Genomic DNA, 16,577 nt, shown 5'->3' with positions numbered 1-16,577 from the left:
ACCAACTATTGAAATTGGCCGCACAAGCGAACCTATTGTTGTGCGGCGACCTCAATAGTCATCACCCGCTTTGGGGAGACCATAGAACAGATACTAGAGGAAATAAGCTCATTGATTATTCTAATAGGAACAATTTATATTTCCTCAACCATAGTAATTCTCCTCCCACCTTCGAGACGGATTATGGGAAAGGATGGCCGGATGTGACTATTACGAACTCGCATGCAACACTTCTGAATACATCTTGGAAAGTGGACGAGAAAGTGACGCTCAGCGGACATAAATACATTTATATACAAACAAATGCGACTATTTGCCAAAAGCCACAACGACGATATAAAATAACAGTGAGGAAGCTAAAGGTTTTCAACTTGAAAACAAGAAGCGTAATTAAAACAATACAATACAATTTAAGGAAATGTCAAGATAAGACAACCCTCCAACGAATATGCCAGGAACTAATGGCATATATTACTAACATGTGTGAACAGACATTTCCAAAAGTAAAACCTTCACCAATTCAAAACCTCGCATGGTGGAATGATGAACTAACGTTAGAAAGGAAACGTCTGAGAGCACTAAAGAGGAGGTGTGAAAGAGAAAAGGATCCGGACAATCAAATAAGGTTAAAGCAATTATATCGAAAAGAAATTGCATTATACAAAAAGAAAGTCAACAGTGCAAAAAAAGAAGGCTGGATGAAGTTTTGTGAAAAAGCGACGGAGCCTTTTGGGAAAGCGTACAAGACTGTCATAAATACAAGTTCATTTCCTCCACAAACATTCCTCGTAAATCCTGATCATCCAACAACATCTTTGCAAGCTGCCCAAAACATTTTAGAAGAAATTTTCCCCCAAAATAATGGGGGAAACGAAAATACTGTAAGGCAGTCAAGAAATACACAGAATAATGATACTAGAAACGATCCACCTTTCTCAATTCAAGAAATTAATAGATTAATTGATAAACTAAATGTGAAAAAAGCTCCCGGTCCTGATGGAATAACAAACGCATTGATTAAAAGTATACATGCTTTCCACAAATTCTTTTTCCTGACTCTCTTCAATAAATGCCTCAGCTTCAATATTTTCCCTACAGCATTCAAGAAAGGGCAACTGATACTTTTTCTAAAACCAGGAAAAGATCCGAACAATATCAATTCATACCGTCCAATAGTTCTTCTAAACACAGTGGGCAAAATTCTCGAAAAGTTGCTGACACAAAGGATCAACTACTACATCGAGAAAACGAAGTGGATCAGCGATAAACAACATGGATTTAGAAGAGGATTCTCGACTGAGACAGCACTCTCAAAGATTCATGACAGCATACAAACATTTAAGAGCCAAAAACAAGATGTTGCCCTAATATCAGTAGATATTAAGGGAGCCTTCAATAACATTTCACATAAAACAATAGTAAAACAACTTCTCAACATCTCAATGCCGGACAATGTGAGAAGAACAATGATTGATGCAATCAGAGAAAGACATATATCCCTTTTTACAGATGAGGGCGAGGCCACTATAGTTCAAACGAAAGGGTGCCCTCAAGGTTCCTGCAGTGGGCCGATGCTGTGGAACCTTGTCATAAATGACTTACTCACAAAAAACTGGCCTGAAAATATAAAAATTCAAGTGTATGCGGATGATATTGCTATGGTAATTGGTGATTCTACAATCCGCAAGGTCACTGAGCACGCAAAAGCAGCAATGGTATTATTGGATACTTGGCTCACGAAAAATAATTTAGAGATCGAATTCTCCAAATCAAATTACTTGTGGATTTCTCACAAAAAGGGAAGACCAACCATTAGACTGCGAAACAATCCAATAAGACACAATATGAACATCAGATATTTAGGAATAATGTTTGATAGAAACCTGACATGGTTCAAACATGTGAATTATCTGATCACGAAAACACAGAAATGCTTACAAAATTTTAAAAGAATGGCTGGTCCTGCATGGGGCATTAATACAAGAATTAGAAATACGCTTTATAAAGTTGTCGCGATCCGCATTATAGCATATGGTGCCATCGCATGGTTCGGTGATCCCAAACAACAGTTAAGAACAAAAGTAGACTCTCTTCAAAGAAAATTCCTGCTATTCATCACTGGAGCCTTTTCCACAACACCAAACAGTGCTTTACAAGTATTAACTAACAATCCCCCACTACATGTACTTTTGGACAACGAAGTACAGAAAGCAAATTTAAGGCTAAAGCGTGAGATTAAAATAAACAATGTAACATATCTTCCTACAGATGTAGAGCATAAACATCCACCATGGACGTATCACCCGGTGAAAGATATTTTGCCGACGCAGGTCTTGACCACAGATGCAGAAGAATCAACAAATCGAATTATTTTCACAGATGGTTCAAAGACCGTGGACGGTGTAGGGGCCGCCTACGTCAGTATATATATGGGTGAAGTAACGGACAAATGGAACTGCCGATTGCTCAATAACAATACTGTATTCCAAGCAGAGTTATACGCAATCTGGATGGCAGTCAATTATGCAAAACATTTTGCAGAGAAATCAACTATAAACACAGACAGCATGTCATGTATACAGGCAATACGAGACGTAGAATCCCCTCATAGCCTAGTGCATGACATTAGAAAAATACTGATGGACAACAGGAAGATTACAATACGATGGGTGAAAGCTCATGTAGGCATTGAGGGGAATGAAATGGCGGATAAATTCGCGAAAGAGGCTACAAAACATCAACTTGAAAACCACCTAATGAAATTGCCGGCATCCTATATTAAAAATCTGCTCTCGAAAGAAGCGTCAGAGAAATGGCAACACCATTGGCAAATATGCACAACTGGAAGAAAGGTCTTCGACGTTATACCAAAAGTGGGTAAAATGAAAGAAGTCATGCCGAGAGAAATAATAATGTTCCTCACAGAACACGGTCCATTCGGTGAATACATGCAAAGGTTCAAAATCAGCCAGACCAGCACGTGTAGATGCGGCCATCCGGGAAGCGTGATACACTATGTGACACAGTGTGAGTACACAAAGGGATACCATTTGGAGGCGCCGCCGAGCGGAAGAGAGATCTTGTGGAAACGGAAAATTATTTTGCAAAGATCTGCAACGAGAAAACTACAACAAGTCTTGGGCTATTTGATGAATAATAAAGAAACTATTTTGATAATAACTGAAAGCAGTGAACAATCCACTAATGATTCGGAAGTAGAATCTGAAACAGATGCAGATTCAACATAGAGGGGCGCACTTATATACGCTGCTAAACTATAATATTTTAGTAATACACCCTGTATAAATTATGAATGTTTTTGTATATACAATTTCATAGTATGATGGTGGTTTAGTAATTGAATATTTGTATGAGCTCATTATGGCATTTTTTTCCAATATATGTGTCGCGCATAGTAGTGTTTATGTGTATCAACAATTATATAAAAATGGAAATTTATATTATGTAAATAGTGTATATTATATAAATATATTATGTAAATATATGTATGGGAAATTCAAATGTGATCGCTGCCACCCAGCACTGTGAACGGGGGCTGTGTTTGATTGTTCCCGCCGCACTTTTATAGTATGATAGTAATTTTGTAACCTTGAATATATATTTGTATGAGCTCAGGGTGATATTTGTACCCAATACTACCTTCATAGTAATGTTTATGTGCATTCCCAATAGTATAAAAAAGGGAAATTTTTGTAAAGTAAATAATGTATGCATGTAATTCAAATGTGAATGCCCAGCACTGTCAACGGAGGCTCTGTTTGATTGTTCCCGTCGCAGTGCGGGCTATGTGTGTATATATTGCATGTTCTGTGAGGGGAAGAGCGAGCAGAACACACTGTTCAGCGCTGTGGACGGAGGCTTTGTTTCTTCGTTTCCCGTCACAGTCGAGGCGCTGTATATATGTAATTTGTATGCATTGTGTATTTAGACCATTCTCAAATCTCTCCCACTTCAACATGCCAGCTTCTTTTTCTTCTTTCTTGTCCACAAGTCATTTCCACCCTTCTTTTGAAATCCCAGGCTGCGGTCTCCGGCCCTTATGTGCCACTGGGCGCACGTGCAATTTTTCTCCCTAGTCATTGGATTCAGTCACCCATTTTAGTCAAATGGCTTGTACGTTGCATCGAGTTGATGGCTGTCTTCATGGGGAGAACGACGCGAGTGGTTCGAAGCTTGCGAGCACGGGGCAAGGGGAGCCACCACTATAAATCTTTGCTAACTTTTCCGACACAACTCTGCCTCTTTTGAGGTAACGGAAGTAAGGTGCTTTGCATCAGTCCGGGGCTGTGAGCGGTTCTATCTATCTATCTATATAAAATCAAATATTGAATTAATAAATTAAAAAAAATTGTAACAAAACTTTAATGAATAACGAATAAAACTCTTCGAATAAATGTCCAGTAAAATAAATATGTAAATCTCTGCCGAAACATCCCAAAAAAAAATATCATACAATTATATATAATTTGAATTAATTTAGTTTTATCATACAATTATTTTACTCACCAGGGATGATAATAAGTTTAACTTTAAAGGTACGAAACGATGAACCTCTCCGCTAATTATACGAAGTACAGATGACTAGATGCCAAGCAAATATAATTGGAAAGAAAAGTCACATTCCTTTGTGGGGAATTGAACCACCAACCTCGCACTTTCCGTACGCGTGCTCTAACATTAAGCTACAACGATGTTCTTCCCTATCAACACTGCGTTCCTTGTCTGGCCTGAACGGGACTGCACAATAGACAGCTTAAAACAGCGGCAGCTCGTAACGAAATGAGGTCCCCCTGGCTAAGCTTAATGATAGAGCACGCACTTGGATATTGCGAGGTTGGTGGCTCGATTCCCAACAGAGGAATGGGATTTTTCTTTCTAATTACCTTTGCTTAGTATCCAGTCATATGCACTTGTTTTTCCCCGTTAGAAAGTCTCGCCATAGATAGCAACTGTCCTACAACAATACAGTTATTCAATCATCACACTTCATTCATAGTATAAAAAAAATTGATGGCAGATAGAAGCTTTACACCCAACAAGCATTACACGGCAACAAACTTCACGTCAGGTTCCCTACACATACACACACGTACCAATTCGTTAGAAATTCTTCGGGGGAATATGCACGAAAAGTGCATGTGTGGTTCAGCAGTAGTAGTCATTAAAAGTAACTTAAGCCAGGTTTTCCTTGAAGCAGGTTTCTACAGCGTGAAAAAGCTGATTGGTCATAGAACCTGAATTTCAGGTTTTTAACCAATTACCAATCGGCATTTTCACGTTGCACACACGGCGCAGAAATTCTACTCCTTGGGAAACCCCCGGCTTTAACCTCTGAGCCAATTGCGTACTACTTGACAAAAAACAGCCGTGTCTTACCGATTTCCATAACATCATATGATGCGTAATTTTAATGAAATTTATTTTCTTTTGAACAAATCATAAATTGTGTTTTTAAATTTAAATTGTCGTTTTAAAATAGCTGATGTTACATCTTATTAAAAACAAAAAAAAATCGAGAAAAATATCCTGTTTTTTCGAGGAGAGAAATGTTTTGTTCAACTAAAAATAAGCTGAAATAGGTTAAAATCAGTTTTCTGCATAAATAAAAAACTAATCGCTAATGCAGAAAATGCTATTCGCGATTCATTCTGAAACTGAGATACATTCACGACTCAATTCATATGAATGCGATGACGTGAACCAGCTACCAGAGGAAATGCGATATCCAAGAACGATGGATTTATTTTCAAAGATTCAACGAGATCTCAATATATTAAATTTAATTAGTTAGAAAACAAAACTTATCTTTTCATCTTATTTATGAGACTAATGTTAATCAGTTGAGATGAACTAAGCAATTCCCTCCGGATATTTCCCACCGGCGTCTCCATATGTTTGGCTTATTGGTGTCGTATTTGCATTTCGGTTAAATCGTGAGTGTGTGACGTCCGTTTCAGTTCTAATTCGGAAAATTGCATTTGCAGACTCCCTTGTTTAGAAATTTAAAACAAAAAGAAATTAGAAGCGAATTTCAGAAAAGTGAATTTAAGAAAGGATTTAGCAAATTTCTCGAAATTTCTAATAGTTGATTCAATTACCGTATGTTCATAATCCCAGGGAGATATGAATAAGAATTCCAGTTGAAGTTCGTTGTAACTTGGAAATACGAGTTTTGTACTTATAATACTGATCTAAGATGATAAATTTTTTAAGAAAAAGAAAAACTTTGTATTAACATTACACACAATAAAAGTTTAATTATTGGGATTCCGCGTTGAAATAGAGAATTTCACGTTTTAGATGTTCAGAAATCCCTTTCGTCATTTTCATTTGCATTGAAATAATTTCGGCTATATTAATATGTATATTAAATATTTTGATTATTCATGAGTATGTAAAATTCTATGTTTGAGTACTTTTGATTTCGCTTTATACGTATAAAAGGGACAAAGATGTTCTTTCAGCTCGTTTTGTATGATTAATGTCTGAAATTAATTCTAAATGATGAATTTAGAGTTTTTACTTTGGTGTATTTGCTATGGTAAATTTGATAAGTCTGGGTATTATACATAAAAACCGGCTATAAACGGGTATTATGCATAATCGTCGAGTATTTTGGTAAGTTTTTATAAATTTTCCCTAAATTTATAAACTTTACCGGTGATTATGCAGAGTGCCCAAGTGTCGTTGGTAGATTTAATGAGTACTTGCATGTCTGGTTTAGTAGTAGATTTAATGAGCACTAAAAATTATCACTTTTATCCGTGATTATGCATAGTAACCAAGCGTCACGTCGTTAGTAAACATGACGAATCGTACTATATGATATACTGCACCTGTATTGCATCATTATATCGGGGTATGATCGCAAAATTTGTTATCATTATATCGGCGTCTGAATATATTCGTCACACATACTAGACTCATTTGAAATTTCTTTATATCTTATCAAATCATCAAATTGCGCTTATCATATTATTCATAGTCATAGATAAAGGAAAAAAATTTAAACTATTTTTCAAATTGACCAACACCACTTGGTTATTATGCGTAATCTCAGGTAAAAGTGATAATTTGTTTAGTATTTATAAAATTTACTAACGATGCTTGAGATTATGCATATTCACCGGTAAAAGTGATGAAATTAACAAACTTACCAAGACAATAGGTAAGTATGCATAATAACCGATTTATCACATTTACCGTAACATATCCTTTTTAGGCAATTTGTTTGAAAAATTACGTGCGTATAAAACTTACTTTTATGTGCTCGCTTAAAAATGAGATCAATTATGTAATATTTTTTTGAAAAATCGATATATAATTTGTTAAACTTTTCTGAGATCACCTAAAAAATGCCTTTTGAAAAATAAATAAATAAACGATAAATAAAGTGAAAATTATTTTAGGGATTACTTTGAACCTCCTTTATTAACAATGTATAACAACATCACACAAGCTGATCCATACTTTTGTCCTGTGTTTATTTTTAGAAAACACTCTATTTTCAAAGAAATTGATTCAAATTTCAAAAATTGTTTTTTGTTTGGATCTGGACATAAAAAGGATTTCTGGGAGAAAAACATTCTACGCTATTTTGTTGGCTTTAAACTAATCTCTTTATTCTGTATAAGTTTTACATGTTTACATTGAAAGCTTGCCTAAAATCGAGTCGTGAATTCAAGGTTGGGCGCAGCCACAAAATTAAAACGGTAAGTTCAATCTTCACAAGATTATACCTGCGTACTCCTTTAGGCCTGAATAGGCTGCCTACAATTTTTTGTCTTCAAAATTTCCAACTTTAAAGGGTAGCGTGCAGGAAAGGGTTAAGGCGACTGCTCTCAGGCAAATGATGGATTTCACCAAAGTTTTAGAGAAAATTGTTTACATCTTATACCTTTTTAGTCGGAGGGAAAAAATTATTCCAGAATCCAAAATTGTTTCATTTTCATCTCTTCAATAGATAGTTACGAAGTTATTGCCGGTTAAGTAAAACGACTTTGATTATCTTAGTATGAAAATTACGTTACGGAAAAACTTGATACCTCAAGAAGTTTTCAAAATAGCTTAATAAATTTTCCCACTGTATTTTAAATGGCTTTGGCTGTGTGTAATCAACTAAAAACTGAGCGATATATATATTCGAAACTTGTTATATTTACATGATTCTGAATTGAGAATATCAATTTTTTTTAAACGATAAATTTGTATTTCTTTTCACGTAAAACAATCATATCTCAAAAAAGCTTCCTTACAATTCTAAAATTTTTGTTCATTGCACATAAATATGTCATAGCTGAAATGTTTGTGAAGAACACGTTGATACAAGCAATGGTTTTTAGTGCATAATGTCTAGCAGAAACTGAAAAAATATGCTAATTTTACATATATAAATATATTTTTTTGTTAAAATTGCCATTTATGAAATGACATTTATTCTTTAAATTTTATACCATATCCAAATTAATACCACGTGCGTTTTATCCAAAATGATCTTTTTAATAAAAATTTTCCCCGAAGAAGGGCAGTCACCTATTAAAAATTTTCGATAATATCAATATTCGTATCCGAAACCGTATAACATATTTTACATGTACGAAGAGAATGATATGCAAAATATGTGTACTTATAATTATTTTAATTTTAAATGATGCTAATAATAAATACAAATACGACAAATTTTACATATTACCTCAATTAAAAATTTCTTCTTTTTAATTATTAAACAAACTGATCGGAAAAACTAATCCTGAACATAAAAATGCGTGATAAATCGAAGTTAAAAAAAAATTGAAAAATCGAATTATCGTATTTTAATACGTACGAAAATTGTATTCATCAATAACGAAATCTCAGAATGGAAGGGATCGTTTGTGCCGTTTTTCTAGAATTTACGGCTATTCAGCGCGAGACAATTCAGTGCCACGACAATTCAGCGCGGACATCTCCAGTGCTATCAGAAATTGGATGTTCTGAATTTTGACAGATTTCCAACGTGCGTCCCTATCTGCAATGAAGCAAGCGTTTCCATAATGCAACCAAAGAGGAGATGCCACTTTTTCCATATCTCGCAGTGTTTATGGTTTTTACAGTTTTATTACATTAAATTAGATCAGTGCATCTTCGGTGAATAAAATTCTAAGCGTCGTAAAAAAGAGCTGTCGACACTGAAAAAATAATTTTTGAAATGGTTCGAAAAATTACGAGAATTGAATATCAGATGAATTTCCACGAGGATTTAGCAAATAATTTCCAGCTGCAAGTATAACTATTTTTTATGCGTATCCGGAAAATTCAGCGACCAGCAATTCACCGCTGGGAAAATTCATCGCTAGGAAAATTCACCGCTACGAAAATTCACAGACAGCAGTTCGATGCGAGTCAGTGAGCGAGGGTGTGAGTGAGTGAGTTACTGAGTCAATAAGCGAGTAAGTCAGCCCTTGAGCTACTAAGTCCGTGAGCGAGGGAGTGAGTGACCTAGTGAGTATATGAGTGAGTGAGTGACTTAGTGAGTGAGTTGCTGTGTCAATAAGCGAGTAAGTCAGTCAGTGAGTGAGTGAGTTACTGAGTCAATAAGCGAGTAAGTCAGTCAGTCAGTGAGTGAGTTACTGAGTCCGTGAGCAGTGAGTGAGTGACCCAGTGAGTGCGTGATTGAGCGAGTGACCTAGTCACTCACTCATTCACGGACTCAATAGCTCGCTCGCTCACTCCCTCGCTAACTGACTCGCATCGAACTGTTGTCGGTGAATTTCCCTTAAACCATTTTTATGGCACGATGATACATTTTTCATGACGATAACATATTTGTGTAGAAAGAAAAAAAAACAATTCTAACCACACCTTGTTTTCAAAATCATTGCAAAGAAAAGTATGAGAGTCATATCCAAAGTCTGAAAAAAAAGTGGGAAGGGAATTGTTATTTACAAAGCGTAAGCACTGCGCTGCATCGTCGGAGCTAAATTGCCTCGTGCTGAATTGTCTTACGCTGAACTGTCGTGACATAGTTTTTTCTACCGTCGCCAATGAATCTTTAAAAGATTTTCGTTTTTTTGGAAATTAGTTTCTATAATATTCATTTCTACACCAATCTCTCCGAGAAAAAAATGCTACAAAGATGAGACAGTGCGACAAGTAATCTGCACTAAGAAAAATTCAGTTTTTTTCTTCTTCTAAGCAATTAACAGAATATATTACGTATAATCTGCAGATTTACACGCAAATAAATTCGATATAAGTGGAAATTTTTGTAGTTTTTCTTTAAGCTGGATTTTTTACATTAACTCCATGTTAATAATGCTTTTCTATAATATATTTTCAGAATTTTTTTCTCACACGTTTTCGTCAGTAACAAAAGAAAACTCCAAAAACTTTCTTTTATTAGAATAAGTTCAGATGAATTATTAACCTTGGTTTTGTTCATTTATATTTTGAAATTTTAAATGGGTTGGTGCACGATCTTGGATTTCCCATGCTTTCCTACGGGATGCATCTCCTTTTAAGGAGCATTTTAAGTTTTTCTATTCACTCAATTCTTTGGTGTTTGGTCAGAACATATCTCCAAAAAATGACTTTTTTATCTAATAGTAAGTCTTCGTAGTTATAACTAATTAGAAGTGAGATAAAACGTGCGTACGGCTAAACAACATGCTGATGTATGATGTTTTCATTTGTATTTGTGCATATGCTTTATTTCTGATTCTTAAATGACAATGAAAATGCTTATATCTCAAAAATGTGATTTTTGAGTTATCATGGACCGAATACCACAGAATTTTTCCGCTCTCAAATAGTATAGATATTTTTATGCAATTTAATACGAACATTTAGGATTTTTATTATTGGTTGTTTTTTTCTAGAATTCTAACTTCAAAAACATGCAACGTTTTCGAAATTCATCAAAATTTACCCATATTTTGTGCCATAATTTTTTTTTAACCAGTTTTAATGAAAATCCTTGAGTTAAATTATGTAACACCATACTGTTCAGAGACAAAAGTTTTAATGAGTGCTGTTTGAAAATGTTATTTTATCTAAAAAAAAATTGGTTTATAGAGGAGAAACATTTTAGTTGAAAACATTAGCATATGTAATGCCTGCTAGCAGTTTATATTAAGATATTTTTAAAATCAATTACAGGTAGAACTAAAATTTTAACACAGATAGAAGCAGAGAATTTCATAGTATTTGAAAATTAAAAAATTCGAAAATGCGTTTTTTTGGAAAATTTGCAGCATTTTTTCTCCAACTCCCTTAATTCGTACCAATTCATCTGGCAGATACCGTAATGAATGTAGATACAGTAAAACCTCCTCTAACAGCCACCTCCGAACAACGGCCACATTTTGTTGGAACCGAGCGCGTCTCATGGACTTGATTAACATTACATATAACCTCCGAACAACGATTTCTTAACAACGACCAATTTGGACATGGAGTTAGGAAAAAAGGACGAATTTCGCTATGAGATAAAATAATTTTCAAGGGAGTTTTTTTTTCTTTCCCCCGAGCTCTATGGGGGATATGTACGCTTCTTTTTTTCATGGGTATATTGAAGGCAATGGAGAGGAGAAAAGGGCCACTTAAGTGATCTATAGTTGTGACGCGGGCTACTTAAGTGATTTTTAAATGCACCGCTGGCCACTGAAGTGATCTGCTGGTCGCCGAAGCGATCGGAGCATGTGCTGCTATTTAGTTAGGGTCCATACGGGGCAACTGCAGCTGGGTAGCTCTCAAGAGCCAAGGCAGCCAGTTGGTGAACCCACACAATGTGACGAAATGTAATTTTTACAAAATTAAGTTTGACATCGCGGGCCAGATCGGATGACTTCGAGGGCCACATTTGGCCTGCGCGTCATGGGTTGAGCGTGTATGGTCTAGTTCAGCGTTTCCCAAAGTAGGCAATATCGCCCCCTAGTGGGCGATAGAAGCTACATAGGATCCTATTCCGCTTGAGAAACATTTCTGAAGAAGCGGGTAATGGAGCAAAACGTTAGAGAAACTATATGGTCTAGTTTATAGTTTCCCAACCTTTTCCGTCCCACACATCACCCACTTCTTCAGAAATTTTTTTCTCCCATCGCCTCGAATGCAATCTAAACCATAGGATCCTATGTTATACCCGTAGCTTCTACCGCCCCCTTGGAACTTTCCATCGCTTCTAAGGGTTAACGCCCACGTTGAGAATCACTGGTCTAGTTGATCTCGGGTGGGAATAAAGAACTATGGGAATAAAGTGGGAATAAAGAGGTTGCTGGTACATCGTCTGGTTCATGTCAGTTTTTCTCGCCAAGTCGTTTCTGTTGCGTTCTGCACCTCAGCTATGCAAGCCTAAATTTTAAGATGCCAAAATAGCGCTGTACATCGATTAACAGGGCTGCAAGTAGATGCTACGTCATTTGAGGAAAGCACAAATTTTGGCGCCACCCTGTAATGTTGGGGAAGAATTTAAAGAGTCAAATTTGTGCACCCTGTCCCGCGTCCGGGGCACCAGATCACCCGATTCTTTCTAGTTGCAGCACTGTCGGCAAATCAGTTATTTTATTACAGTTTCAACAAAATCATTTTTTATTTTAGTTGGCAAATTTTAGTTGTTTTTTTTTTGAAATAGAACGGCCAATTCAAAATAGCGGCCACATTTTTACGGTCCATTTAGTGGCCGTTATAGGAAGGATTTACTGTATGGTTATTTACAATTTGTACTATATTGTTGTACGTAGGTAGAATTTCTTGCGGCGTTATGAAAAATATTTGAAGCAAAGAAATTTAAAGAAATATTAAAATAAATAGAGTTTGCCACCAATCGCAAATTTTGAAATGAGGATTTAATAGAAAAAACTTTCGCATATCAGTTTGATTTCGATTATTAAACAGTTAAAATTCCGTTACAATATATAGCATTCCCGTATTTAGTAAATTTTGGAAATATAATGAAGACTTCCTCTCTTCACCATCAATATTACTTTTATAAATTATTTTTAGAATACTTCCGTTGAGATATTCTTCGTTAATTATCAGAACAGTGACATAAATTATTGTTAAAACTAATTCACGGGAGCGAATGGAATTTCTTCAAAATTATTTACGAATTATTTCTAAGTGTCGGAAACCAAACACGAATACTATAATATTACTACATCAGAATCCCCATCCAACAAATAGAACTGTCAGTTACGACAAATTCTATAAATCCACGTTTTTCATTATTTCAAATTTATTTACCAATTTTTAAGTGTCTCAAGTAAATTTTAAAGTTGCAGTAAATACCAGTTGAAGTTCGAATATCAAATAAAAAATAATTTCGTAATTTACCAATTGGGTAAATAAAGAAAAAAAAAATTATTAAATTATTAAAATTCAAAAGAATTATGAATTATTTTTTCCTTTTTCTCTGTTTTTTAAAAAAATAGAGAAATGTGATAGATACATTTTTAAATAATCCCCGACTTAAAACGAATAAAACCGTCAGTCTCGTAAATTTCGTTAAATCCGCATTCTACATTATTTCAAACTCATTTTGGCAATTTCTTACGTATAATAGTTTTTAATGTTTTGAGTGATAATATTTTAAGTATATTTTAAAATCGCAGTAGAGAACGAATTTTAAAATTTATAATTTATTAATTATATAAAAAATGATAAAATATTTAAATTCGAAAGAAATTATAAATGAATATTCTCTTTTAAAAAATGGAGAAATAATCCAAACGACAAATATATGTTTTCTTACATAATCGTCGGCTTAACTAATGAAACTTGTCAGTCCCGTAAAATTGATAAATCTGAAGTCTATATTATTTCAAGTTCATTAGATATTTCTCAAGTATTTCAAGTAAATTTCAAAGTCGCAGTAGAAATCAATCAAAGTTCAAATATCGAATTATAAAGAATTTGGAATTTCATAATTGATCAATTAATTATAGGGAAAAAACTAATAAAATATTTACATTTGAAAGAAATTATGAATTATTTTTTTCTTTTTTAAAAAATTGTGAAATGATCCTAACGACACACAAATGGCAACATATATTTTCTAAAATGATCCCCTGCTTAAAACGAATGAAAGTCAGTCCCGTAAAACTCATCAAATTCAATTTATATATTATTTAAAATTTATTTAATGATTTCTTAACAGTTTCAAGTAAATTTAAAGTCGCAGTAAACATTAATAAAAATTTTAATATCGAATGAAAAATAATTTTGTAATAAAAGGAAAAAATTCATAAAATATTTAAATTCCAAAAATAAAATATGAATTATTTTTCCTTCATCCTAAAAATTTGAGAAATGTGATAATATCCAAATATATTTCCCTAAATAATTACCGGCTCAAAGTGAAATGAAACTGCCAGTCCCGTAAAATTTATTAAATCCCCATTGTTTCAAATTCATTAATCAATTTTCTAAATGTTTCAAGTATAATTTAAACTCAACAGTAAATAGCAATTCAAGTTGGAATATCAAGTAAAAATAATTTCATAGTTTTATAATTGATTAATTATTTGAAAAATAATAGAATATTCAAATAAGATAGAAATATGATATTTGTCTTTCTCTTAGAAAAAATGACGAATAATCCTGTCGATTAAAATAATATTATTTCCTCGAATAATCGGACTCACCTTCGTTGCAAATTGTCATCGACATCAAAGTGACAGTCACTGTGAACAGCACCAAAAACTTCGAACCACTGTTTAAAACGCACATATTTGAACTTTTTCTGAAATTCTCGAAGACGAACAGAAAAAGAAAACGTCTCACTCCATAAACATGTTCAGAGAAAGTACTTTTTCCTCCCGATATATATATTATATAAGTGGTATATTATTATATATACGTCTTATATATATTTCTTTTTTCTTTCTATTCGCAAGGTAATCACTTTCTTCTCTTCTCTGCCGGCAAATAATAAATGAGTCGGTGACTTCTCTCCCCGTGAATAGGATGTGTCCGATACAGACGGGATCCACGAGTCAAATGATTTCTCTTCTCACTTTACCAAAGAGCCTAGTGGTGTATATATGTTGTGGACGCTTGGGAAAGTGGGCGTCAATCTGCGCGGCGGGAATGCGATTCTACAATCTCTACCATAATAAAAAAAAATAAAAGAAGACTAGAGAGAAAGAGATCCCTCCTTTTACTTCCACATGCGCGTCGGTCAAAAAAGAAGTAAAGTTGTTTCTTTTTCAAGGTGCGTTTCTGGCTCCTTTTCCTCTAATGTTATGTGTCTTTTAACAAGGTGTCTCACCAAAAGTGTCCGATAGAAATATGTGAATTCTACTGTTCATTTTAAAATTTAATTAAATTATGAAAAACTATCCGGAGGAAAAGGAAAAAAAAATTTTGTGATGATCGAACTTTGCAGAAATGAGATATGAATAATGAAATTATAAAAATTAATCCTAGCATTGAATAGGGATTGTCATTGTACTTTTGATCGGTAAAATTCCCTACTATAATTTATAACGATTTAATTAATAACACAGGTCTACAAAAAAATACTTTTTAAATATTGTTTTAGTTTTGGCCACTGATTTTTATATTGATTTCAGTGCTGATTATAAAAATTAAATTTTTAGATTCTTTTCACAAAACGATTTCATATTTTGGGGGAATAACTCAAATCTAAAGTTTTTGGAATTTTTATTATTGCTTTATCGCCTCATAAATACATACTTCTCATTTATATCCTAGCTCCGTCATTATAATGATAGATCCTAAAATCACCCTAAAATCAATAAAATATATTTTGCACAACGATTCAATATATTTATTTATAACGCACAGTTTCAATGTAATTTGCATACCGCTTATGTATTAAAATTTTAATTTGACTTTCACTGTATCTCAGAAAGTAGAGTTAATATAACAAAAACTAATGAGGTTTGGAATCAGCACCCCAAAATTATTCTAAAATCACTTTTGCACATATAAGGACCCGACTTCAACTTCGAACTAAGTTAAAAATTCGTCAGCTCATGGCGAATGCCCGAAATTCGCGAAGAACTGTCGGGTAAAAAGTGCTTTCAGGTCTGAACAATCACTTTCGGAATGTTTACTTTGATTACCATGATTCCCTAATAATACATCTCAGACATGCTCATTCCTTCACAAAGGTTTGCCACTTCTTCAATGCTCCCTCCCAGTATACTGAAAAACCAGTGGTGAGGTGCGCTGGGTGCTATACCTAGTTATGAGTAAAAAAATACTAAAGAGAGAAAAAAATACTAATTGAAAAATTTTCTCCTACCAGTCTATATTTTGTCTCCCACTATGTCCATCCTATTTAATTTCATGTTTTCTTTCTAATCTGTGAGTGGAATTTTTAACTACTTTTTTCTTGTCTATAATAAAACCCATACGTATAAAAACATACAAACTTTAGGTTTTGACAAGTATTTTATTGCAAACCACACAGTTTTATGACAATTGTTGATAATGTTTTCAAAATGTGTGCTGGACATTTTCACCCGACCCTGTATTTTCGTCTTTTATCTCTGGCATACCAAAAATCACTGAACCACCTGTAAAATGTCATATATATTTTTTTATGAAATCGC

The 16,577-nt window shown here is 34.0% G+C and overlaps 1 protein-coding gene across 2 annotated transcripts in view; it reads right to left on the bottom strand.

Annotated features, from left to right (window-relative positions):
- Nucleotides 1-14,973, bottom strand: part of LOC149087984 (lachesin-like) — a 294,258-nt gene extending 279,285 nt beyond the window's left edge. For both annotated transcript variants that reach the window (XM_089243370.1, XM_089243378.1), the window contains exon 1: nt 14,640-14,973. In XM_089243370.1, coding sequence (XP_089099496.1) covers nt 14,640-14,724 — 85 coding nt within the window. In that variant the 5' untranslated portion in view covers nt 14,725-14,973. The remainder of the gene's footprint in view (nt 1-14,639) is intronic.
- Nucleotides 14,974-16,577: the final 1,604 nt, after the last annotated feature.

Source organism: Pholcus phalangioides, unplaced genomic scaffold, assembly GCF_987345545.1.
Source record: "Pholcus phalangioides strain wild (caught in Gottingen) unplaced genomic scaffold, Ppha-v1.0 ptg000003l_1, whole genome shotgun sequence".
Taxonomy (NCBI): Eukaryota; Metazoa; Arthropoda; class Arachnida; order Araneae; family Pholcidae; genus Pholcus; species Pholcus phalangioides.
The sequence above is the reverse complement of the archived record's forward strand: the minus strand, read 5'-3'. Positions and strand labels throughout refer to the sequence as shown.